General features: G+C 40.4%; 1 protein-coding gene across 2 annotated transcripts in view; it reads right to left on the bottom strand.

Moving 5' to 3' along the window:
- Window positions 1–27,533, bottom strand: part of Pi4k2b (phosphatidylinositol 4-kinase type 2 beta) — a 35,936-nt gene extending 8,403 nt beyond the window's left edge. The window contains exons 1-9 of one of the 2 annotated variants that reach the window (XM_037209032.1): window positions 27,363–27,533; window positions 16,234–16,370; window positions 14,253–14,453; window positions 13,544–13,675; window positions 11,554–11,707; window positions 9,954–10,021; window positions 7,092–7,191; window positions 3,166–3,299; window positions 1,453–1,512 (exon numbers count right to left, since the gene is read on the bottom strand). In XM_037209032.1, the coding sequence (XP_037064927.1) occupies window positions 1,453–1,512; window positions 3,166–3,299; window positions 7,092–7,191; window positions 9,954–10,021; window positions 11,554–11,707; window positions 13,544–13,675; window positions 14,253–14,453; window positions 16,234–16,370; window positions 27,363–27,381 (1,005 nt within the window). In that variant the 5' untranslated portion in view covers window positions 27,382–27,533. Of the gene's footprint in view, window positions 1–1,452; window positions 1,513–3,165; window positions 3,300–7,091; window positions 7,192–9,953; window positions 10,022–11,553; window positions 11,708–13,543; window positions 13,676–14,252; window positions 14,454–16,233; window positions 16,371–24,445; window positions 24,820–27,362 lie in introns of those variants that run through there. The other variant, XM_028865907.2, reaches the window with a different exon arrangement.
- Window positions 27,534–27,754: the final 221 nt, after the last annotated feature.

Raw genomic sequence — 27,754 nt, 5'->3', positions numbered from 1 at the left:
TTCAGTTACCTGTCACAGTCAATATAAATTTGAAATTATTGAAAGGAAAAACTGAAAAACAAGGAATTTGTAAGTTTCAATATATTATTATAATTACTTCATTTTTTTACATTGTCACTGCTAACCAAGTTTTGTCATAGGTTATTTGTCTACAGTGCTTGGTTTCAGGTACTGCTTGAGGACTTAGGACAGATTTCCAGAGGATATACATCCTTTAGGACAAATGTCTAGAAGATAAACCATATTCCTGTGTCAAGTTAGTTTGTTTCAAGTCAAACTGTGCCTTGATTCCTTCCACCTCTAGTGCAGTCAAATCTCCTAAGGGCTGGTACCACTTGCTCTGTAAGTATGAGCATGGGTCCCTATCCCTTCTACTCACATGACAGCTTCCTAGCTGGGTGCCCTGGCCTGGCTCATATGTGAAGCACAGACTGCTACTTCACCCCTTCACGATTTTACCATTAGGGAGCACGAAACCTCACAGGGATTTTAGATTGCTTTCCTCCTATCACAACTCTTTAATGCTAAAACTCATAACTTCTGTAATCCCTTCCAGCTGTAATTCATACTCTAGTTCTTAAGGGCCTCTGCAATGTCAACTTTATCTTACTAGTTAGATCTGATTTCATATTTACCATTATACCACTGTGTATAATTCAATAGTCAATGGAAAAACTAGACTCATCTTTGACACAACACAGAAGCAAATGGCTATACTATATTAAATGTATGCTCTTAGGGTGAGGACATTAGTTTAGAGTCACTAAAGGTCACTCAAATCTTCCTTTTGGAACACAGCTTCCTTTTGGAACACAGCTGAACCAGATGGTATTGCTTGTGAGTGAGCATGACCTTCAGGCTCATGCCACAGGCCTAGGGCCTTTATCTCAGGTCCAAGTGGTAAGGGAAAGAGTAAGAAGACTGAGCTGAAATCATGTGGTCCTCTCATAGTCAGCACACAACCTTGCTGATGTAACTGCTCTAAAAAAGCCAAGTATGTTCCAGATGGAAAATTACCTCCTGGCAGAAGAATCTAGTATGGAAATGTTTGTGTAAGTGTATCTAAGGAAGAAAAAGGTAGGACACTCAGAAAATAGTCATCAAAATGGGGACGAGTGGGGCTGAGGACGTGGTTCAGTGGGAGAATGTTTGCCTACACGCATTGTGCAACCCGGATTCCACATGGAGTGCTTAAAGGGGCAGGAGGCAAGCAGTTATACTGAGCAAACAACTGGTTAAACAGCACCCAAGGGGAAAATAGCTAACTTATAGGGAAACAGTGGTGAACTACTACTTAAACCAATGTCGAGTATCACCTATCTGGGTTCAGCATTACAGGTAGCATTAGGAGCTACACTAATAATAATAATAATATTCAGTGTCATAGTGGGGGAAAGTTGATAACTGTCTCAAGAAGGCATTCTTAACAAACAGTATTAAACAGGGACCTACCTGGCCTCTCATCACAGACATCTGACTTTCGAAAGCAGCTTTGTCAAATCCTTTGTCAGTCTGTTACAGAAAGGAGGGTGGGAGGTTAATACAGTTCCAAACACCATCAGCTTTTAAACAAATAACAAATACTAAAACAAATCCTTCTATGTAGCAAAAAAAAGGACATAAGAAAGCTTTCCAATTGAAAACAAGTGAGAAAAGAGTGGGGTTATTTTTGTTCGCTTTTTGAGACAAGGTTTCTCTGTGTAGCCCTGGATGTCCTGGAACTGGCTCTGTAGCTCAGGCTGATCTCGAACTCAAAAAAGATCTGACTACCTCTGCTTCCCGAGTGCTGGGATTAGTGCACCAGCACGGGGTGAGAAAAGAGGATTTCAGTCTGATGTATTTGGGGGAAGTCTTAGAACAAGAGAAGTTTATTTGCTTATACTCCAAACTTGCTCTAGAAAGGGTTTAATATGAGCCAATGGGTTTAGGCTTTTTTAAAGAATTAAATCCTATCAAGTCACAAAACACACATTACAATTTAAAGAGTGATTTTGTAAAAATCCAGCTTGGAGAAAAAGCCTTGATTTACTACTGAGTAGTAAATATAACTTTACAAATGTGTGTATTATAAAAACAAAATTGCTATTCCTCTCCGTGTGTCAGATTGTGCTGTAAGCAACACAAGAGGTAGATCCGCAAATGAGGCTTAACACAGCATATTCTTAAAAACTGCATTTTCTTTGACAGTCAAAACTAAATATTTTCAAAATTAGTATAAGGACAAATGTGTGCTTAATTTTGTCCTCTAAGAACTATGCATACATCTGTGCTTCTGCAGCCAAGAGTAAGCTATTGGTACAAAATGAAAATATTGCTAGGATGGAGAGATGACTCAATGGTTAAGAGTACTGGGGGGTGCTTGCAGTTTAATTCCCCACCCCAGGGGATCCGACACCCTCTTTTGGCCTCCTCCAGTCTCCGTAGGTACCACACACGGTACAGAAGACTTGCAAGCAGACAAAACATCCATATACCGAAAAGATAAATATTTTTAAAATGCTGGTATAAGACGGATCTATGTTTATATTCCAAATCTGGGCAAAGAACTTGATTTTTCTCAACATTAATTTCACCAACAGCTAAATGATAAAAATAGTGCTGCAGGGATGTTAGAAGTTTAAAGTTAAATATAAAGCATGTGTCCACAGTGTGATGAAATCTCATCTCTGCTGTACGGCATTTGGACGTGAGGTCTCTTAGTGGTGGTCAAATCATGAAGGTGGACCTCCCAGGAATGGGGCTAGTTCCCTTAGAAGCAGCAGTCCTGGAGCTAGCTTGTTCTCTTACAACACGTAAGAATGTAATGAACGAGAAGTCAATGGAATGCAAGCTGGAAGAAAGCCGCCTAAAAGCTGCCCATGCCCCTACCCTGACCTCAGACTTCAGCCCCTAGAACTGTAAGGAAGACATGGGCATTGCATGGGTGGCCCAGGCTGAGGCCCCTTCTTAGAGCAGCCTGACCTACAGTCCCAACATTCATTCCTCACAATGGGGGTAGGGGGGGCTGGGAATATAGCTCAGTGGTCAAATGTGTGTATAGAATGCAGAAGGCCCTCAGTTCAATCCTTAGCACCACAGAAATACAAGTGAAAGTAAAATTTAATATAGAAAACAATAGCTGTATGCCCAGGAAGTCAAAAACACCCTCCAAACTAAACCTTTTACCTTAAAGAGTTCGTAAAGATCTTCACACAAATCTTGTACAAAGTTCATGTCAGAGATATAGGGTAGAATCAAGTTTCGGATTTCTTCAGAAAAAGGAACTTTAGCTTGAGGAAGCCAAGCCCAGTGAAACGGGTCTAGTAGAAATAGATGTTAATGCGCAGTGAGTAATGGCTTGTTCAGACTCACATTTATCCTAGTCTTTCCTACAATTCCCAGCTTCCCAAATAAAGGAAAAGAAAAAGAAATTCTCAAAATACAGTCATCCTTTACAACACAAGCTATTCAGATTCCTGACTCAGATGGCCAATCAGGATGACAAAGCACGTGAAGGTCTCGTCTGAAGCTGATCTGTTTCTGAGCATCACACAGTAAAGAGGGGGCCTTGATAATGAGTCTAATTCAGACAGCCCTATCTCAAAAACCTGTATCAGAACACATCACAGTTTTGGGTTAAGAAACAGGTGGGAACTTGTAATCATGCACACACCCACATCAAGTCTCATGGACCAGAGCTCCTGTCTTCTACAACTTCAAATGATCAAGAATTGAACTTGTATATAGAGGAAACTCTAAAACTTTAAATAACTAGGAACTCAATAAATGGCTTTAAAGGATAAAAAAAATCACTCATTTATGAGTCTAGAACTGGGAAGTAGCTTAGCAATTGACTAGGAAGATTAGTAGCCAGTGGAATCTTCTAGAAAGAGAGGAGCCATACGTAGATTGTAGAATCACCAACTAGATAACTCTACTTGTCCAGGGAATGTGAAATGCCTCTCACAAAGCCGTGTTTGAACACTTGGTATGTGATGGTGATGTGTGGGAAGCTGTGGAGCCTTCTGGACCTGAGACTTATGAAGTAGATGTAGGGCTACAGGAGTGGGATTAGGGAATTATAGTCTGTAGCTTTTTGATGGGTTAAAATGTGAAGCATCTGCCTCATGCTTCTGTTCCCCCCCCCAACAATTTCTAATTATATGGCCCTATCTTGCCCGGAACATGTTATATAGACCAGGCTGGTCTTGAACTCAGAGATATGCTTGCTTCTGCCTCTAGAGTGCTGGGATTACAGGAGTACCACCATGCAGGGGATTGGCCTGCCTCATGCTTTTAAAGGCTTTCTCCACCATCCATTCCCTATTATGGATGGACTGAATACCCTTAACCACAAGTCAGAATATATTCCTCCTGCCTTAAATTGCTTCAATAAGGCATCTGGTCACAGCAACAAGGAAAGTCTGTTTGGTTCTTTGTTGTTGTTTTTTTGTTTTTTTTGTTTTTTTCATTTTTGTTGTTTGCGTTTTGTCACTAGTATCAAGGGTCTTCTCTGCTGGTTAAAGGTGGACTTTTTTTGTTTTTGTTTCTCTGTATACTTTTGGTGCCTGTCCTGGATCTCACTCTGTAGACCAGGCTGGCCTCGAACTCAGAGATCTGCCTGGTTCTGCCTCCTGAGTGCTGAGATTAAAGGCGTGTGCCACCGCTGCCCGGCTGCAACTTTCTGCAAGGAAAGTCAACTGCTCTTAGATTCATCCCTTATTTCTACCCACCTCTTAGCAGTGTGAGACTTAAACTGTGAGTTTTACATGTATGGCCCACATTCCTTTAAGCTGTTTATTCTCTCCATTCTCTCTTTTTTAAAAAATATTATTTATTATGTATACAGCATTCTATCTGCATGCATGCATGTGGGGCAGAAGAAGGCATCAGATCTCATTATAGATGGTTGTGAGCCACCATGTGGTTGCTGGGAATTGAACTCAGGCCCTCTGGAAGAACAGGCAGTGCTCTTAACCTCTAAGCCATCTCTTCAGCTTCTCTCCATTCTCTTAACAATTTCATTCAAAAAGCTCTTATTCTTTGCCTATTTCTGCTTCTAATCCCTGTCCTCCAATTCCTACTATCACCGTCCCCCTCCACCACCTCCATGCCCCCCAAGCCTGTCTAAGGGCCTCTCACAGCTCAAGTGAGTCAGGCTACTCAGCCAGCGAGGTGCTGTGTCTCATCTCTTTCATACAGTTCTTCCACTGTGGCTTTGTGGACACCACTCTCTAAAGTTTTCTTTGTCTTGAAAGAAAAGTACTCCCCATCTCTGCTGGCTTTCTTTCCCTCTTTGAATGTTACTGTTCTCCAAGACTCTATTAGTCCTTTTTTCCTTCATTAGGCACTCATCAAACTTTTATTGAGTATTTATATTCCTGGCACTGTGTTAGGCAATGGTATTTGTTCTCCATGATTTCCCTGGATGACAGTAAATAAAGCCATGCCTTTCACTATAAACACAACAGCTAAAACATCCCTATACCCTTAATGCCAATTCTTCTGCAAGCTCCGGACCCTTGATCCCCAACAGCATATTTGGCAAAAGTTCCCAGATGTTTTATAGGAAGTTTACAAACCTACCACTTTAAAAAAGCAATTTGCATATAGATTCCAAATGGTTAGTGGGAAAAATAAAATGTAACCAGGGCATTTCAAATCAGTTCCACAAAACATGGGAAAAGAAAAAAGAAACAAATTAGAATTTATGGTAAATTAAAAATAAAAGTAAGAAAAGTCCAAATCTACCAACAGTTTAAGCTACCCATTGAAAGATGCAGACTAAGTTAAAAGGAATCATCTGTTGCTTTCTATCATACCTAAAACAAAATGGTAGAAGTTAAAAAATAGAAAGTATAGATACCAAGTCAATGCTAACAAAATGAAAAGCAGTTTAGCAACATTACAAAAGAAAAACAAAGGCAAAAACAAAGCAATAAAATGTATTATATTTCGCACAAATGAACCCAGGAATATTAAACACTGGGTCTTTTGTATATGAAACACGAAGCCAAAAGATGGAAGAAGAAATTGATTTTAAAAAATCAGCTATGGCCTCTCAAAAGCTAATGGATTAAGTGCTTAAAGACAGGTGGAGGGCATTCTAGGACTAATAAATAACTAACAAATTTTAAAGAACAAATATAGGAAACTTTATGCCCAAACATTCTTTCAAATACAGTCCTTTAAATGGATCATGTTTATAATCACAAAGAAATTACCAAGTGAAAAGATATCCATATAGGTCATATTTATACATCATAGCATAGTACACTGGAAAACTAATAGACACTTTGAAAATGCCAAGAATGGACTCTTTTTCAAAATCCACTGATTTAGAATTTTTTGTTTTGTTTTGTTTTCAAGACAGAGTTTCTGTGTGTAGCCTTGACTATTCTGGAACTCACTCTGTGGACCAGGCTGGCCTCGAACTTAGAGATCTGCCTCCCGAGTAATGAGACTTAAGGTGTACACCACCAATGCCAGGCTAGAAATATTTTTTATATGGAAATCTTTAGATTAAAATATTCCTAAACGTCCTACAGAGTTGAGTTCCAGGACAGTTAAGGCTACACACAGAAACTCTGTCTCAACAGAGAAAAAAAAAAAAGAAAAAAAAAAAAAAAAAAGAAGAGGAAGAGGAAGAAGAAGAAATAATAATAATAACTCAAGATATGGACAATTTTAACTACAACAGAAATGTCCCAAACTGGCTTCAAATGTATCAAAAACAATCATCTTCAGCAGTAAAGGCAGGAAGGGTAACTAAAACACCATGGAAGCGGCATGAGAGGTCTGAATCTTGCTAAAGGAATGGAGCCCAAAACATCAACACACAACTCTACCAAGACATTCTGATACATCATTCCTATGTTAATACCTTAGAAATCAGAAGTTACCAAACCCATTTCCAAGACTAAAACGAAAACAAGGTCATCCAAAAGTATACAAACAATATGTAGCAAGACTCAAGACACTCGTACCTTCAAAGCCCCAGGGGCTAGAACAGAGAGCCCTAATGAGTGATCACACTTTATCTAGTTCCCTCTGCTATTTCCATCTCTGACAATTCTGTGCCCTTTCCATCTGGGAGAACCCTAAATACTTACATGCTCTCCATTCATCAGGATGTTTAAAGGGAAATGCTAGTCCATTATCAATTGCAGCTATTTTAATAAGCAATTCTTTATCATTGATCCAGTTTGATTCCTAAAGGGAAAAAATTATCTGTTGATAATAGATTCCACAAAAATATTTCCAAAGGATCAATTACTCACAATAATTATTGAGGGTTAAGTGCATGTTCTCTTGAAAAGCTATAAAATTAAAATTAGGTTTCCAGAAAGAAAACAAAATCATGCAAGAAAGGAAGAGACAATCTTTATAAACAGGAAACATTTCATAATTGCTATCTTTAAAAATTAGAATTATATATTTACTTAGTAAATGGTTTAATTTTTTTTTCCTCTCTGGAGAAGAAAGTTTGAAAATACTGACTTTGGAGAAAGAGTCTAGATAACCCATTGCTTAAATGTTTGGTATTTGTCTACTGTTACTCTCTTTAAAAAATTATTTGATTTTATGTAAATGAGTATTTGCCTGCATGAATGCCTGGTGCACACAGAAACCAGAAGAGGGCGACAGATCTCCTGGAACTGAAGTTACAGAGAGGGTTGTGAGGTACCACATGGGTACTAGGATTGAACCCATCTTCTTCAGAAAAGCAGCTGCTGATCTTAACCACTGAGCCATCTCCCAGCCCCCATCACAGCTTCTTTTGCTTAGCATACTTTTAAGATCCACCCATGTTGCTTTCTGACTAAAGTTTGTTTTTGGATATCAATAAGTACTGTGCATACATAATTTTCAAATTTCCTGGGTAAATGCTTCAAGTACAAACATTTCAAAGTGATGCAATAGCTTAAATGATAACTTGAGAACACAGAGATTAAATATTGAAGATGTTGTCTTATACATTCCACAATATATATTTTTTAAACTTAAAAAACTATCCTAAAAGTATGTCTTAAACTTAAAAACTATCCTAAAAGTGTATCTTATATATATATGTATCTAAAATTTAAACTTGTGGTAGTTTGAATGAGAATGGTCCCCATAGGCTCTAAGTTTGCATACTTGGTCCTCAGTTGGTAGAACTGTTTGGGAGGGATTAGAAGGTTAATAAGTCTTGGAGGTGTGTCACTGAGGGCGGGCTTTGAGGTTTCAAAAGTCCATGCCATTCCCAGTTAGCTCTCTCTGCCTTGTGCTTGTGTTTCAAGATGTGAGCTCTCAGCTACTGCTCCAGCACCATGCCTACCTGCCTGCTGGCATGCTCCCCACCATAATGGTCATGGACTCTAATCCTCAGGAAGCCCCTAATAAACTTTCTTTCTATAAATTGCATATAAAAACCATGGTATCTCTTCACAGCAATAGAAAAGTAACTGAGATAGGCACCCAAAGTTAATATCAATGAATCTGAAATATGTAATTCTGATAGTGTGGAGAATCTATACAGTCTATTTTGTAAGTTGAAACCAGTTTTTTTAAAGTAGAAGTACATTTAAAAAGTTCAGAGGATATGATTCACAAGTAAAACACATATTCCATTTTATTACATAATGTTGTATTACCTATCACTGAATCAAAACACTTAGAACAAACAGAATTAGTAAATACAAACATGCCCCTAGATATCAGAAACTTTAGTTGCATAAAAAGAAGGTAGAGATGGCATTTCTACAAATGTCAAAAGCTTTACAAAAACTGAGTGGATGTCATACTTGGTCTCCAATATAAATACTAAAGAGATAGGAAGGGAAGGAAAGAGGGAATGGGGGGGATTTGTTCTAGAAGTAGAGTCCAGAGCTGGGGAGATGGCTCTGTTGGCAAAATGCTTGCAGCACAAGCCTGAGACCCTGAGTTTCACCCCCAGGATCCATGTGAAAAGTCAGGTATGACAGTCACACCTGCAATCCTAGTGCCAAGGAGGCAGAGACCTGAATAGCCGGCCAGCCTAGGTGCCTTGCCAAGCTTCCCGGGAGATATCCTGCCTCAAAAACAAGGTGAAGAACAACTTCAAGAATCTGATATTGTGTGTGTTGTGTGTGTGTGTGTGTGTGTATGTACACATATATGTGTATATATGTGTGTGTATATATACATATATACACATATATATGTGTGTAACGTGAATCTTAAAAGGTCTTATTAATAAAAACAAACCTGGAGCCAGGTATTGGGGTGAACGCTGGAAGATCAGAGAAACAGAACAAGCCACAGCCACCTCACCTTGCCAATTCCTCAGCCAATCCTGTTTCCTCAGACTGGAGCCTCTGAGTCCTCATCCAAATGGATCTCAGCTGAACTGCTGCTCCAAAGCCTAAAAGCTTAACCAGCCTAGTTCCTGGTTTTCACACCTTATATATCTTTCTCCTTTCTGCTCTCACTTCCTGGGATTAAAGGCTCACTTCTTGGAATTAAAGGTGTGAGTCACCACGCCTGACTGTTTCCATTGTGGCTTTAAACTCACAGAGATGCAAATGGATCTCTGCCTCCCAAGTGATAGGATTAAAGGCGTGTATGCCACCATTTCTGGCCTCTATATCTACTGGCTGTACTGTTCTCTGACCCCAGATAAGTTTATTAGGGTGCACAATATTTTGGGGAACACAATACCACCACATATGTGTATATGTGTGTATACACACACACACACACACACACACACACACACACACACATATATATATGTATATTTTAAAGATTTATTATGTATACAGTGTTCTGCCTGCATGCCAGAAGAGGGTGTCAGAACTCATTACAGATGGTTGTGAGCTACCATGTGATTGCTGGGAATTGAACTCAGGACCTCTTCGAGAACAGCCAGTGCTCTTAACCTCTGAGCCATCTCTCCAGCCCAAAAATCTGTTATATAAACTGAATAGATACTTTTACTAAGTTTTCCTTACCTCTCTTTGAATTTTCTTTGCATATTTTGTCTTTTCATATTTGATTAGCCAATTATCATTTCCCCTGTCTTTCAAAAGAAATAAAAGTCTGTTAGTTGATATTTATAGATATTATGGCTTCATACTAAGGGGCAACATCTAAGCCCCCTGTTTTTGAGATTTGTGTTGGTTTTCTGTAGCACAGATTCACTACAGATGTGCTGGCTAATCTTATGTCAACTTGACACCCAAGCTAGAGTCATCTGAAAGGAGGGACTCTCAACTGAGAAAATGCCTCCATAGATCCAACTGTAAGGCATTTTCTTACAGTCTATAAGCCAAGGCTGACAGGAGCCACTGGATGGGGAGAGGCCTTTGTTGCTGGCCTGGTTTGTGCAGATGCTCCTGTGGCCTCAGTAGGGACAAAACGAGGCTGGCTGGAGCAGATTTAGTGATTGATGGAGTGGCCCAGTCCATTGTGGGTGGGGCCACCCCCGGGGTTACGGTCCTGGGTAGTCCTGGTTCTATAAGAAAGTTGAATGAGCGAGCCAAGGGGAGCAAGCCAGTACGGCCTCTGCATCAGCTCCTGACTCTGGGATCCTGCCCTGTTTGAGTTCCCTGTCCTGACTTCCTTCAGTGATGAAGGAATATGAAAGTGTAGGCCAAATAAATGCTTTCTTCCCCAACTTGCCTTTTTGGGCATGGTGTTTCATTGCAGCAATGAAAACCCTGACTAAGACAACAGAAAAGTTCTGATTTACAACAATTTTAAAACCTGGTCAATATAAGCTGACATTTACTAAACTTTTCTCTGTACCAAATTATTGTTCTACATGAACTGATTTGACCCTTAGAACCACCCTGTAAGGTAAGGGCAACGGCTAGATCAAGGTTAATTAAAATCAAAGATAACGCCTTTTCGTTTGAGGAAGAAAGCACATTCAAAGTAGCCTCACCCAACGTCAACATTTGAGTACTCTGGACCAGTTTTAATATTAACCTAAGACTATTTAATTAAGAAAGTCAAACTGAGAAAATTATAGGATGCTTTTTAGAAGCTAATATAAGTAATGAAAAACAAACTTGAAAGCAGTAGTTCCCAAGCTGTAGCATGCATAAGGATCACCCAGAGGCCTTGTCAAGCACAGGCCTGGCCCCAACTTGTAATTTCTGTAGAGGGTGGTATCTGAGAAGATATATGTGGGACAAGTTCTCATGAAATACTGACCTGAGAGTCTAGGGAGTCACAGCTTTGTCCCATCTACACCACTGATGCCTCATAGTGAGTGCAGCACAAACAAAAAGCTTAATGTTTCACAAACGACATAACGCAATATTAAAGTAAGAATCTCTTCATCTACATGGAGAGCATTTCTAGTCTCTGGCTTTGTGCTGCTTTTGGGCAACTCCACCTGAGGGGGCGGGAAGTATTCTCTGTAGTTCAGTATGAGTCAGGCCCGCAGCACAGGACTACCTGCCCAGGAGGGTCAGTGCTTCCTGTTTCCCAACACTGAGGACGACTCAGCCTTGCGACTCTTGAACCACTGTTTACGGCTTTGATTTCAGGAACGACAATCTGATTTACAGCTAAGAGACTGAGCAAATGAGAGAAGGTCAGTACCTGTGTTTCTGATGATGTAATCCAAAATCACTAATCTTTCAAACTGCGACTGAAATTGTTTTCTAATGTTTTCAGGCAGAGGCTCAGCTTCAAACTTCCTAAGCCAATACTCAGCTTCCCTGTAATCTTCCACAAACAGCTGAAAGGAACCGATCTATAATTTCAAGAACTATAGTTAGAAAGGGAAGTACAAAGGCATTACTCTTCAAATTTCTCAGCAGTACCATCACAGAATGTTACATAAGCACTTAAGGAAAAAAGCATTAATCCAGACAAGCCGCATTCATTAAGATCATTTAAGAGACTAGCTTAAGTAATCACAAAGAACACACAGTAACTAAAAGGGCTCAATCCAAGACTTTTAGGGAGATATTTTAGGAAATTAAAAAAGAGAATAAGCATATGCCCCGAAGGTGACACCTTAAGAACGCCACTTCCTAAAAACAGGCATCAAAATGACTTTAACTGAGAGGTCAAACTACACCGTCATGATAGTGCAATCTTCTCACCGAAGCAGCATTTCTGTCTCCTTTTCATAATATTAACACAAAAAATACATTTTAAAATACAATGGATTCTTTAGGCAGATCAGAAATCATATCATAAATTTTAAAGATTTAATCAACTGATTGTAGCCTTTCTAATGGCTTTTTAAAGAGTCTTTTCCTTGAAAATATGCCCATTTGAAAGAGCATTTTTATTATTAAAATTACTAGCTAATACTAAATAAGTTGATGTCAGAATACAAATTTCATCAGCAGATGACATACAGGTAATGAGCAACCTATTCTGCTTCACAAATGCAAGCAAACAAATCACCATAAAGAAGTCTGTTCAGTGGCTTAACATTTTATATGCTTGTTTTAACAACTTCCTTTTAAAGGTTTTCTTCGAGCAGCATCCTTTAGTCACACTTATTTTAGCACGTCTAAAAAATAGTAAAAAATGTTCAAAATGACTACCTGGGATATAATTAAATAAAAAAATGTTAATTATGAATTTCTACTCAAATTGGTTTTTTTTTTTTTTTGTTTGTTTGTTGGTTGGTTTATCAAGACAGGGTTTCTCTGTGTAGTTTTGGTGGCTGTCCTGGATCTCGCTCTGTAGACCAGGCTGGCCTCAAACTCACAGAGATCCACCTGGCTCTGCCTCCTGAGTGCTGGGATTAAAGGCGTGCGCCACCGCGCCAGGCTCTACTCAAATTCTTCAGATACTTGCATAGCAACCATAAAATTTAAGTCAAATATATTAAAAAAAAAAAAAAAAAAGTCCTAGAGAGTTTTCTAGAATGCCTCTTCCATTAGCTTTCTGTATTCTTGCTTAGCAGCTGCCAAAAGGCCCTTGGCTTTATACTAAGTAATAAATCTGGCTGGTAGTACCACATGCAGAACTACCATTTACTACGTCTTCACTATGGGTCAAGCGATGTGAACTTCTTCAGTTTATCCCTGCAACCTAAAAGGCAGTCGTGATTTTTTCATCTCATTTTATAAAAACAGACGTTTTCAGAAAGGCTGAAATTGGAACCCAGCTCTAATTCCAGACCTGTGCTTTTCACAGTAACTTTGCAAAGCCTTTCAAATTACATCATGACTCCTCCTAATTCAATAAGCTCCACCCCACCCCACCCCAGAAAGGACTGGATCCAGAACCTTGCATGTGCATGCCAGGCAAGTGCTCTACCATTGAAAGGAACTCTAGGCATCCTTTTTCTACCCCCTCAGATCTCCATGGACTTAACACCTTCTAAACAGCTTTATCAAACTGCATCGAAACTGCTTGCTACTATGAGCTAAAGAGGAACAAGTGTTCTCATTCATTCATATTCTCTCTCTCTTCTCTCTCTCTCTCTCTCTCTCTCTCTCTCTCTCTCTCTCTCTCTCATTTCCACAGTCTACAGCAGGATGCCCCTTGTCTACATTCCTCATCCCAGGAGTTAGGGAATAGACATCCAATTGCCCTGAAAGGCAAGCTTATTAGAGGAACTTACCTTAGGAGGAAGTCCTATTCGATGGAACTTTCTCCCTACTTTTGGCACTATCTCTAAGGCATACTTTTTGCCTCTTGATTTTGCACGGTCAATTGCACTGTAGTTAAATGTCTCACTGACAAGCCAAACCACCTAGAAAAAATGGTTAGAGTTTGGATTATGGTATTTCTACTCACATGGACCATCAAATTCACTCTAATGCTGTAAATGAGCAAGGTCTAACCCTCTAACAAAGCTCCTAGAGAATCTAAAATCTTTACAAAGGTCAGAATTTTAAATGGCAGGTATTTCTTTCAAAAAAGATATAAAAGCAGTCTAAAGTTTCCAGTGGAAAAAATAAGAGCCTTGAAATATAGAACTAAAAATGAACATTTAAAGGAAGGCATCAAATAAAATTACATAAAGGTCCAAAGGAAGACAAGGGCAATGCTGTGGGCACTTTTGCAAGCTATTGTTAGCAGGATCAAAAGGGTCTCTAGGGCCTACCCGATTCTTTCCTGCTTCCTAAATACTAGTCCTTTCCCCTTTCTGTTAGAATCCTGTGACCCCGGGAACAAGAGACAGTCCCTTGTCTGCTGTACGGATCTACACCAGAGTGCATAGAGCCAGTTGTTCTGGGCTCCTGCTTTACCACAACAGGAGTCCACTTTAGGCTCTCTCACTGGGAGTTATCACTCAAGTGTCCACAGATAAGTGAACTCTCCTTTACCTTTGTTTTAGGTACAATGCCCAGCTGAAGCTTTGTGTCCACCAGGTAGGCGCCAGCTTCAGAAAGGTAGCCCTGGTTAGGGAGCAGGCAGCCTCGGCCAAAGCAGCAGGGACAGCAAACCTTATGGACATACTTGGTCCACTTTGGGTTCAGCTGGCCGTAAGGTTCTTCTGATTTGGGTTTAAACACACCTATAATGTTCTAGGGGGGAACAAAAGAAGAAATCCTTAGACTTTTATGGACAAGTGGGTAATAAATAACCTCCAAGTACTAACATGACTGATTGCAATCACATTGTAAAAATTATTCTCAATTTAAAATCAATACTCCCCTGTATCAGTATTTTTAAAACTTTTCCTCTAACAAACCTTAGAAAGTGAAGCAAGGCTTCATGCCATTTAACCAGATTAACTACAAGTGTTTTGAATTGTGGCACTTCCAAATTAACATTGGAGTCTGCCCCACTGCCCCCAACACCACCCCAGTTCCCTCTATAGCTAGGCTATCCAGGCTGATTTCAAACTCACAAGCTTAAGAAGTTTCTCCTGCCTCAGACCACACTTTATGTAAGCAGTATTGTATATTACTTGTGATCTACTAAATATTCAAATATATACTCACTCACTGTCTCCTTTCCCTGCTGTGCTAAATATTCTAAAAAAGACAAGGAATCCATTAGAGTTTACCTCCAGGACTAGAACAGTGCCTGATACATAGTAGGTGCTCAAGTAATTCTTAAAAACACAAATAACATAAACTCAACAACCACACCATCAGCAGCTCTCATCAAAGATTTTTTTCATTATATTTTTCATGAACCCATTTTCACTCTCTCTCAGCAAGAAAAACTGTGGCCATGGGTGGTGGTACATCCTCTTAATCCCAGCACTTACTGGGTTAGCTAAGGCACAAGGATAGTGAGTTCTGGGCTAGCCTGAGACATGTAGTCAAACTCTTGTTGGAAGAAGGGGGAGAAAAATGCTTATGGGTGTCCAAAAGTTTCTATAATTGTTAGTACTAATCTAATAAAATATACTCATTAAATTCATGGCTCAATTATCTCAGACAAATACAATTTCAAACATAATTTCTTTGTAATACAATAAATTCCAAAAAATTAACTCAAGAAAAACAAGAACAAGTTAAGAACTCAAGCCTAGAAGTCAGCCTTGGGCTCGACACCTATGACCCCTTAGCACTTGAGAGTCTGAAACAGGAGAATGGCTGCTACACAGTGAGTTCTAAGCCAGCAAATTCAAAGATCTCAAACTCAGAGATCTGCCTGCCTCTGCCTCCTAAGTGCTGAGACTAAAGGCGTAAGCCACCATCTCCTGGCTAAAAATCACTTTTAAAATATCACTTTAACTCTGGGGGTAGACCTCATGGAAAAAGGACAGTGGGTTTTGTACCACACAGAAAGCTTTTAGAAAAGACAGCACCATTTCTGGAAAACTCAACTCAAGTGAATAGCAACTTTTCTTTTCTACTCCAGAATCAGAGTTCATTTGCTTTGCTACACTCTAATGCCTTCAAGCTTGCCATGCCTCTTTTCCTTGGCATAATGCCAGAAAAATATTCCTAGGACATTGAACTATACCTTAAAAAAAATAAATCAAGCATTGGGAAATGACATTAGACAGGTTTTGAACATTTCAACTTCCACTGTACTTGGTTAATATGGTAACAGAGCTATAAAGGAGGGACTATGAATATGCATTTAACAAATCCATAAGTAAATACGGGTATAAGGTAAATGCTTGAAACCAAAGAGAAAATATCAGAACAGCAAGCTACAACTGGAAACTATCAGCTCCATTTCTATATTATTGAGTACTTAGAAAAATAAAACAGAAATCACCAATCTTTATTTTGGAAAAGAAGGAACAAAAGATGTAATAGGAAAATACTTTCAGAAACTCGGACACTTCACATTTAAAGTAGTGTCTTCCAAAAATGTGTGTAATACATGTGAAGTTCTTACCCTTTTAGAATCCTTCACAAAGTAACTTCCACTTGACCCTTGAGTGATTCTTTCTGGAAAAATTCCATTTTCTATTGCTTGTTCTGCTCTCAATACAATATCAGCAAATTCTGGATCTTCCAAGAATGTATTTATCTCTGAAATAACAGCAGTGACAGCGTTAGACCAGCTGTGTGAGCACACATACTATGGACCTGTGAGCATGGCTTCAGGACAGTAAGGTATGGAAAAAGGAAATCAAACATCAGAGAGTCAGTCTTGATCCTCATGGCTAACCTCACTCTTTGTGTGTGTTCCTTTGGGGGTACATGTGTATACATTCAGGTGTACACACATGGAGGTCAAAGGCCAACCTTGGATGTTCTTCAGGTCTGATGTACATGCCCTCCTTTTAAAAATAGTTAGCTCTAGTTGGATGATGGTGGTACACGCCTTTAATCCCACACTTGGGAGGCAGAGGCAGTTAGATCTCTGTGAGTTCTAGGACAGCTAGGGCTGTTACACAGAGAAACACTGTCTTGCAAAAACAATAAATAAACAAATATATTTTAATTGTTTTTCCTTTTCTTTTTTTTTTTTTTTAATGCGTATGGGCATTTTGCTTGCACATATGTTTGGTACATACCTGGAACTCTGGGAGGCTAAAAGAGGGCATTAGATTCCCTGAGACTAGAGTTACACACAGTTGTTTTTGGAAGGTCAGTTAGTACTCCTAACCGCCAAGCCATCTCTCTAGCTTCCTCCCCTTAAATATTTATTTATTATTTGGTATGTGTGCATGTTCTCCTGCATGTAAGCCAGGCAACAACTTTGGGAATCTTTTCTGTTTCTACCACATGGGTTCTGGGGATTGGACTCTGGTGGTCAGGTGGAGCAGCAAGCACCCTTGTGCCCCTGAACTACCTCCCAACCCTAACTTTGTTGGGAGAATGCACAGGATCTCTCACTGGGAATGGGAACCTGCCAACTAGCCTAGGCTGGCTAGCCAGTGAGCCCCAGGGATCTGCTGTCTCTGCCTCCCCAGCCCTGGGATTACAAGTGCACTTCCAGCAAGCTGCCCCCAGATTCTCTACAGCCCTTCTCCCACCCCCCTTCAGTAGATGACGGGAAGCAGTAGTGTATTACCCAGATCTAGTTCATGCTCCCCTGTTCTCCTTTATCAACACCATTCCCAGATCCCACCCCGAACACCCACTATTGGACCCAACATCTTGGCTGCTACAAGACAGCTCAAGGTTTACTACCCTCAAAACTCAATTCCTTATCTCTACCACCTCTTCCAAACACAGCCACTCTGCCCAATTCCAAGGGTTGCCAATTCTGTATCTTCCAGTTGCTTAGGCCAAAGACCTTGGATTCATCAATGATCTCACACTAAAAGTCTCCACATTTGACCTATAATAAGCCATAAGTATCCAAAACACAAACTCTTATACCCTCTACTCCTACAATGAAATCAGTCCTATCAACTCCTTCATAAATTATATCAAACCAACTCACAATCATATCGCCCCATTGTACTAAACAGCCCAAGGGTTTCCTATGTCACTCTAAGCAAAGGCCAAGTCCTTTGTGGCCTCTACTTTCCCTTACCCAACTGCTGCTAATCTCCTCTTTATTTGAGCATTGTCTCCTGACTTGTTTTGTGAGCTCTCAGCAGACAAGGATTTCTTTCACTGCTGTGTTCCCAGAACTTTCACAGTTTCTGGAACACAATAAGCACTCAATAATCACCTGCTGATGAATTAATAATGAATCATTTAGAATGGGAAGACAAGCCGACAGCCACTTCCATTCTAATTTGGAAGGTACTTCAAATTCTCTATGTACATTATTATGAAAATTCAAAACACAATCAACTTTATTTAATTCAGAAAAATAAAACTGTTATTTACTATTTTCTAAAGTCTTTGCTGACAAAAATATTATAAAAAGGACTATTTGGACATATTTTACCTACTCAAGAGACTAAGCAAAGTATTTTAATCATGTCTATACAACCGAGATGCTCATTCCAAACAATCCTTGTCTGTCCTTCGAAGATCCTTAAGAATGAAGCAAAGAAACTCTAACCTTGGTATGTAGTGGGCATTTATATTTATTTGAATACAGGCACCAGTAACCATCATCATTAGTCAAGTGATATTTCTTACACTTCAGAGATTTACAGGCTCCTTTAAAAAATATTTATTTTTATTTCCTGAGCATGAGTGTTTGCCTGCATGTATACATGTGCAACAGATGCATGCCTGGTGCCCGAGGGTGCAGAAGACAGTGCTGGATCCCCTTGACTTGGAACTGGAGTGATGGTTGTGAGCAGCCATGTGGGTGCTGGGAACCGAACCTGGCAGAATCATCTCTCCAGACCCAATGGACCCATTCTTAACAACAGAACGATCTTGAAAAGTTTATTTGTTCTTAGTGATGGGGTGCCTTCCAAAATACATCATCAGCAAGTATTCTCGAGAAGGAGTGTACACAAAATGACTTCAACGAGATGTAATTTCTTTTCCTGGTGTTTTTCTGTATGCATGAAAACAAACACAAACCTCTTCTTCCAGCTAAAGCCTCCATCCTAGAACTGCCCTCTGGAGCAAATCCCAAGTCTCCTTACCCCTTTCCACAGACGAGAAACCACTTCCCTCCCGACTACCTTCCACATCAAAGTGTTCAGGCTTTCCAGAGCTTAGATTTAAAAAATGTTGTATTGCTGGGCAGTGGTGGTGCATGCCTATAATTCTAGCACTTGGGAGGTAGAGGCAGGTGGATCTCTGAGTTTGAGACCAGCCTGGTCTACCGATGGAGTTCCAGGACAGGCTCCAAAGCTACACAGAGGAACGCCGTCTTGAAAAACCAAGGGGGAAAACAAGTTGTACTTATTTTACATGTATTGCTTGCATATATGTATGTGCACCAAGGACCTGGTGCCTAAGGAGGCCTGTGGAGCGCACTGGAGCCCCTGGACCAGGAGTTATAGATGGCAGTGAGTTGGATGCTTATGTACTGGGTACAAACCCACGTCCTTCAAAGGAGTAGCAGATGCTCTTAAGCACTGTGCCATCTCCCCAGTTCCATGCTTCAGTTTTCCACAACTCCTCCATAAAACAGGGCTTCCAGAACTAGGAAATCTACTGCAGAACAGAGACCCTCTATTCTTGACATCAACTTTAAAACAGAGGCCTTCTAATGCTGCATTATTTACTTAGGATCCTGCCATACACTACTAAGTGGTATTAAAATGACTCAACTCTTAGACCACTGTGGTCTCTCCCATCTTCAACAGTTCCTTTGGATACTACACGTACACTGTTATTGTTAAATGTTACTGAACGGATACATGGGCTACACGAGAGTTTATCACACATACTCTCTTCCATGCTGTCATGGAACCCACAACTGCTCTCTAAATACTTAGTAATTTAGCTTCAACCAAAATCAGATCAATCAAGAGGAATTTCTGTACAATAAGCCAGGATGTTCTTAGCCTCTTAATGAGACAGTATCCTCCCCACTGGAAATGGTCATTCTCTTACTTGAAGATGTCCTGGATTTACCACTATAATCTACAAAGGTACTCTGAGCAAAAAAAAATAGATAGATAGATAGATAGATAAACTGGTCCTAGTTATCATTAGAGAAAAGGCTACATCTCAACTATTTTCAAACCAAAGTGATTGTTTTCAGTAGCTAATTTTTCATTGACTGTGTTCTTGGCAATTATACTCTACAATTCCCCACATTCTAGTGGTTTAAATACACACGGGTAACGGGATTAACTTGAAGAACACCCACTGATCTTACACTGCTTTGTGCCTACTGTACTGTGGATGATTTGGTTTGAAGGCTTGTTGCTGGCATCGTGTTGGAGTTTCAGTAGTGGAAGACATAGTTGTATTTTCTTTAGGGAAGGGGTATGTGAGGGCTGACCTTAGAGCCCCTGAGTGCCACTGTACCACCCGCCACACTCCTGGCCCTTGTAATTTTTTAAATTAAAATTATGTTCATACTTTTAAGGGATACACTGTTACTTTATTTGTGTCCACGTCAAAAAATTTTCAAAATTTTCTTCTTTAAAAAAAAAAAGATTTTTAATTGTGTATGTGTGAGTGGAGGTGCCTTAGGAGTCCACAAGAGGGCATCAGAACCCCAGTGTTGTGAATTGCCCTACCTGGGTGTCAGGAACTGAACTTTTTTTAGGTCTGCTACAAGAGCAATGAGCCTTCTTAACCACATAGTCATAGATTTAGTCCTCAAAATCTATTTTCTAAAGAGAATCTCAATTTTCAAGTTCCAGCCTTATTTTGGTTTCCGATTTTCAGATGTCCAAGTGGTTTATGATCTGAATTGTCTCTACTATTCCTACAGAAAACCCAGCTTCCTTCCTACAACTCCCATTTGCTGTTCACACTTAAAACTGTAACAAAATAACCTGAATTCTGAGGAAGCACAGAGCTCTTTATGATTTCTGATGTATCACATGGCCGACAACAAAGACTAGATCATGGAAAGCCCTCACCATAGCTATCTAAAAAGTTAACAAAGTATCCATTTGACCGTACCAACAGCATTATGGGTGCTCTGGAAAGTACAAATTCTAAAAAGCTATTCTGTTACCTTCTATGGTTAGATGAAAGTAAGCAGGCATGGTAACTTAACATGGTTTCACTTAAATAAACCCACAAGAACTCACCTTTCCTACATCTTACCCTCTAACTAGAATTCCTCCTAGAAAAAGTGCTAATGAGATTGGTGATTAAACATGCTTCAAGGGTTCCACAACTGATGCCACTCCCCTGGTCCTCTAAGACCAGAAACCTCAGCTTTCCCTGTCAGTCACAGACATAGCCCATCAAAACTGGGTTAGGTGACCACAGGCTACAAAGCTATGTGGGGATACAGCAGCCAAGCACAGGCCATCATTTGATAGAGTTTACTATCATTTTCTCAAGGCCTGCTTTCTACGAGTGCCCAGTAGATACTCAGATATCTGATGAATGATATCCATTTCTGTAATAAATGGATAATAATGGCTACATATTTTGTTTTGTTTTGTAGGTTAAGAGTTCCGTTGTATTGGGCCAAGATACCCTTGAACTCACTATGCAACCCAGGCTGGCCTTAATCCAATGCTTGACCCTCCTTGCCTCAGCCTTCTACCGGCTGCTATTACAGGAGTGAGTCGGCGCACTCAACTTGGAATAGCCGTGTTTAAGCACCAACAGAGCAATAATCTTTAGTACCATAATTGCTTACTTTCCAATCTCAGTTATGAGTAGACTGTCAAGACACAGGAAACATGTATTCTTGTAAAATTTGCCCTAAAACAGTTCATGACTAGCCTCTTGATCCTTGATCAGGCAACACCACTGCCAGCAGCTATTAAGAGTTCCTTCCACTGAAACAGACTCCAGGAAGTTACATTTGGGCTCTTTACTTTTTAAGATTTATTTATTTATTTGGTTTTATGTGTGTGAATGTTTTATCATGTGCATGCCTAGTACCCATGGAGGACAGAAGGCTGCATCAGATGCCAAGGAACTGGAGTTACCGAAAGCTGTGAACCACCATGTGGATGTTGAGTCCTCTGCTAACTGCTGGACCATCTCTCTACCCTGTGCTTCTTTCTTTCTAAAACCCTTTTATTTATTTTTACCTTTTTCTTCCTTCCTTCCTTCCTTCCTTCCTTCCTTCCTTCTTTCCTTTCTTTTTCTTTTCTTTTCTAAGAGAGAGTCTTGCTATGCAACCCTGGCTAGCCTGTACCTACTATACAGCCCAGGCTAGCCTGGTACCTACTATACAGCCCAGGCTAGCCTTGAAGGTCTTTTGCTTGTCCTTTTGCTTCACCCACCTAAGTGCTGGGATCACAGGTATGTACCACCAAGCCAAGCTTGCTTCCTTATGTGGGAATCCAAAGCAGTACTCATTGGATAGGGCCAGGTATAATCTACTACATGTGAAGTGCAGAGAATTGTGTCCAGCATGTACAGCTGGTCCACAGGTATTAGGTATCATCTTTATTACAACCTGATTCACTGATTAGGATGACTGAACACTGACTGAACAACACTCGAGTTCATGGGACTTTTAGACTTTGCCAACTACATCGTTAATATAAAGATAGTAGATGCATGACATTCTCCACTGGCTCAAGTACATAAAGTTCCTGTTCATAGAAACAGTAGTTAAACACCACAAATATCCATACTGACCTAAAAGCAAGAATAACTTGAAATTAAAGGTGGTTTCATGACAACTGGATGGTTTGTCGCAAAAAAGAAACTTAAAAATCTAGTTAAACTATGCAATCATAAATCTTTTAGACGTTTTAAATATTTTAAGTAGTTTTTAAGTGGCCTGAAACGATTTTAAAATCCTATTAAAAAGAAAACCCACTCAATACCCCAAAGTAGCAGTTCTTTTATAACAGAGTTTTATAGCAAAATGGACAAAGTTCACGGCCTGAAGAAAAAAAAAAGTAGGCTCAGTCTTAGTTTTACCACTTCCTGGATATCTGACTTTGTGCAAACTACTTACTCCTGAAGTCCTAGGAGTCACTGGGTCATTACAGTTTTATTCATTTTCAACTCTCCACAAAGAAGAGGGTCAATGACAACTAACCTACTGTGTACCGTGAGAACTAATGAAACGTCAAAAACCATCTTAAACTGTGACATAAATATCACCACCAAGGAGGTAATTCTGATAATCCACTTGCATTTCAACTATCACGTTCTTGGCCTCTTTTGGCTTTTTCTACCCTTGACAGTGTTTATCACAAACAAACAATAGGAGGGAAAAAAAGAAAAAAAACAGACCCAACCCTGTCAAACAATAAATGTACTTTTAAGACATTAGGCTCTATTTAAATACAAGGTAAACTCTGGGGCAAGAAAAGGCAAGTAGCAGCCATATGATCTCAGTTACCTCACAGACTGGATTCTATATCACATATGGACAAAATGTCCACTGTGGCTGGTTGAACTGGGGTTCACTTGTGAAGGTGGGAAACTTCACATTCCTTTGTTTTATTCAGTGTTGTATTGCAAACCCATCCAACAGCTAATGCCATGGTAATGGCAGATATGTACTTAATGCATTTCAGAGACCGTTTCCTTTAGGACTCTTTTTCTTTTGTTGTTGTTTGTTCTGTTTTTCAAGACAGGGTTTCTCTGTGTAGCTTTGGAGCCTGTCCTGGAACTTGCTCTGTAGACCAGGCTGGTCTTGAACTCACAGAGTTCCGCCTGGCTCTGCCTCCCGAGTGCTGGGACTAAAGGCGTGCACCACCACAGTCCTTTAGGACTCTTATTTAGAATGTTTGTGTTCGAATAAAGGTTCAGTTAGAAATCTTGACTTGATCTGTCCAAAATCCTTTCAAGCCACACTAGCACATTAGTAGGTCAAGTAAAACTTAGCAACTTCTAGGAAAATAAGCAGTATTAATAAAAACTACCTTCCCTGTGGCCTTTCCATAAACGGTCACATGGAATGATGCTCTGGAACAGCGCATATACCACTTCTTTGGATCCATCCTAACACCAACAAGTAGGAGTTTTGTTTGTGTTTAGAAACAAGCCTGTCTAGACTCCAGATGGGTTTTGTACAAATCTACCCCATTTCAGTTAAATTATCCGAACTACACTCCACCACCCCAAACTCACCACACAGACATCCAGGCCTGCAATAGCATGTCTAAATCTTAGTTTAAACATAGTTTGTCAGTCTCTCTTTCAAAAGTAACCAGTCCACTTAAAAATCAGCCCACATGATAATGAAAAGGTGTTCTCTTTTCAAATGCACAAATACACTTTGCAGAGAGCCGGCGACAAGATTTCACTAGCCTCTGCCCCCTCTGGCTAACGTCACAATAGCAACATTTAAGAGAAAGTTTTGAAACTTGTCTCAGCGGCAACTGGTCCTTCTTTTTTTACGTTTCTCGGCTGTCATCCACCCGGAAAACTCACGACTGCGAGGCGAACTTTCTGGACCGCTGTTGAGTTCTTAATTCGGAACTGAAGTCCAAATTTGAACAAACAACTTACGTCACGGTCCGGGGTGAAGTTTCCCTCGGTGCTGGGTTCCCACTTGGACTGACTCCTTTTGGGGGGAGCCTACAGAGTGAGACTTTAGTGGCCCCGGGCCGCCTGCTACAGAGGGAAGGGTGGGAGTAAACCGAGGCAGGGAGGGGCGGGCTGCGCGCGCACACGGGTCGCACCTGAGCCCGAGATGCGGGTCCGGTCCGGCTCGATGGATGAGCTCGTGGAGGTCGACGCGTCCCCGGCCGCCAGCGGCGGCTTGTCGGTGGCGGGCTCGCGGGGGACGGCCGCGCCCTCGTCCGCCTGCAGCCTCATGGCGCTCCCGGGCGCGCCCCTCCGCGGCTGGGCCCAGGCGACCCGAGGCAGCAGCGGCTCCCGCTCCTCGTCCTCGTCCTCCGAGGGGCGGGGGGGCTGGCAGTCCTCCGCCATGGCCTCGGCGGGCGGCTCGGGCGCTCAGAGCGGCCGGGCTCCTCCTGGCTGGGGCCTCAGCATCGCGCCAAACCGCGGCCGCCGGACGGCACCGACGCCACCTCACCACTCCACCAGCCCGCGCCCGCCCCGCCCAGCCGCCGGCCACGCCCCGCCCCTCGAGCCCCGGGACGCCTGCCACACGCCTGCGCAGAAGGGCCGGGGGTGGGGCAAGCGAGGGCGGGGCGGGGCGGGTCTCGCCGGGCCACCTGTATCTCCGCCCCCCCCCTCCCCGGGAGGTGTTGTGTGCAGCTGCTGTGGCTCCTACTGCGGAAGCAGGACCAGCGTCGTTTCCACCGAGGAGCATCCCCTCCAACCTAAATGGTCCTCCCTTATTACTATATACATTGTATACATTTATTCCACTAACACTTTCCACTGAAAGGTCATGAAGACGGGGAGCTTCTCTTCCGACAGAACCTAAATAGTCCTCTCCTGTTACAAGAATCCATATGTTTTACATATATGTTTATTTGACTAACATCTTAGAATAGAAGAAGTCCATGAGAGCAGGGAGCGTCTCTTTAGACATAACTTGGACTAAGTCTTGTTACCATAATCTGTACACTACGTACATTTATTTGGTGCTAAGCTCGAGCAGGGAGTTTCTTTTTCATTCTTGGTAGTAGTAATATGTAGTTTTCTTTTGCTTTGACTAATCTAAAGTGTATCAATTTTTAGAAATCTCTTTTCAAAGGTCATATTTGGCTGTGTTAACTTTTTGTTTTCTAGTTCACTGATTTTATTGTTTGTATTTATTATTGTTTGCTCCTTAATACTCATTTGTTCCACTTTTCTTTTTCTAGCTGATTAGTAAAGATTAAAATGTTGACTGGGGAGGCTCCCACCTTTTAAATAATGTCTTTAAAGCTATGAGTTGCCCTCATGGCTTTGCTTTACCTGCGGTCCACTGTTTTTGATGTGGTGTGGTTTCATTTTTGACCCAGCTGAAAATAGTTTCTAATTACTCTTAGGATTTCTTCTTTAAACTACTTCTTTGAAATGTATTTTCAAGTATTTAAGGGTTTTCTAGAAATTGTTATTTCTAGTTTAAGTATTGTGCTGATTAGTTTTTGCCAACTTGACACAAAACAGAGTCCCCTGGGAAGGAGAACCCTCAATTGAGAAATTGACTTGATCAGATTAGCCTGTGGGCATATCTTTGGGACATTTATTGATTAATGATTGAAATGGAAGGTTCCCACCTACTGTGAGAGATGCCATCCCCTGGGCAGGTGATCTTGGGTTGTATAAGAAAGGTGAGTAAGTCATAGAGAGCAAGCCAGTAAGCAGTGTTCCTTTATAGTCTTGGCTTGAGTTCCTACCATGATTTCTCTCAATGATATATTGTGATGTGGACATGTAAGCCAGATAAACCTAATTTCCTTTAGGTCATGGTATCTCTTACAGCACACTAGGACAAGGACACTGTGAACAACAGAGATGCTAAAGTATGACATTCCATAGCCAGGCATGTGATAGGACTTGGCCAACATTCTGTGTGCATTTTTACAAAGAACATATATTCTAAAGTTGAGTGTTTTTTTTTTTAATCTCCCTGTTGATTCTCTAAGTAATTTAAGTATTGACAGTGTTGTTAAGGTCACCCATATGGTCATGGAATTTTCATTGGGTCTAGTATTAAGAGGAGGTTATTACAGTCTTTATTACTGTGTATTTGTCCTTATTATTTTGTTGGTTTTTATGACTTCCTAATAATTTTACTTTTTAATTAAAAAATTGTGTGTGTGTGTGTGTGTGTGTGTGTGTGTGTGTGTGTGTGTAGAAGGTCAGAGAACAACTCGAAGGGTTAGTGTTCTCTTTCTAGCCTGTAGGTCCTGGAGAATAAAGCATAAGATCAGTGGTAAGCCTTGCACCAGCCCTGATTCAGCCTTCCTAATATTTATTATGAACTCTTTTTTTCTTACCTCTAGTTATACTCCTGCCTTGAAGTCTATCTTGTCTGTATGAATAGAACCATTCCACCTATCTTAGGCTTACTGTTTGTCTTAGATAAATATTTTTCAGTTAGTTCATAGTTTTTAAATCTAGTCTGTTAATCTCTATGCTTCAGTTGGAGTTTTTAGTTCATTTACATAAAATGTAATGACGATACAGATGGATTGAAGTTTTTATCTTGTTTGTTTCATCCTTTTTTGGTTGAGTCTCCTTTTGCTTTCTTTGGTGTTAATCTGGCATTTCTGATTAGCACATCCAAGTCTCACCACTGTTTTTTTTTTTTTTTTTTTTTTTTTTTTTTTTTTTTTTTTTTTTTTTTTTTTTACTAGTACTTTTTCTTTTCTTTTTTCTTGCTAGGCAAGCGCTCCACCACTGAACTAAATCCCCAACCCCCTTACTAGTACTTTTATCATAATTTTTAGTGGTTGTTCTGGGACTTATAGTATATATCCTTAAATTATCTTAATGTATTAAGAGCTTATATTATACTAATTGTCATAAAATACAAGAACCCTGCAAAAATGTAGGTCCATTTATCTGCCATCTTTAATGTTTTTAATGCCATGTAAAATATACCTGCATACATTAAACACAATGTACATTTTTGGCTTTAAACAGTCATGTATTTTAAACAAATTAAGAAAATAATTTCTGCTATAAAATACTTACCACTTCTAATATTCTTCATTCTTTCTCATGGGTCTAATCTTCTATGTAGTACCATTTCTCTTCCCAGTGAAGAACTTAACAAAATTAGTTATAATGCAGATCTGGAGATGATGTCTAAGATTTTATTTATTTGGGATGATCAATTTCACCATCATTTTCCAGTGGTATTTCCTATAGGCAGTGGACTGTAAGTTGATGTATCGCTCATCTTTCTCACCACTGTGACCAAAACACCTGACATAAACAACATGAGAGGAAAGGATCATTCTGGTTTATGATTTCAGAAGTTTAAATCATCACAGTGGGAAAAGGCCTGACAGGAGCTACATAAGGCAGAGATGACTCATTAGGGGAGACACAGGGAGCAGAAACCATGGCCCATACCAGCAGCA

The sequence above is a fragment of the Peromyscus leucopus genome, chromosome 10 (assembly GCF_004664715.2).
Source record: "Peromyscus leucopus breed LL Stock chromosome 10, UCI_PerLeu_2.1, whole genome shotgun sequence".
Taxonomy (NCBI): Eukaryota; Metazoa; Chordata; class Mammalia; order Rodentia; family Cricetidae; genus Peromyscus; species Peromyscus leucopus.
The sequence above is the reverse complement of the archived record's forward strand: the minus strand, read 5'-3'. Positions and strand labels throughout refer to the sequence as shown.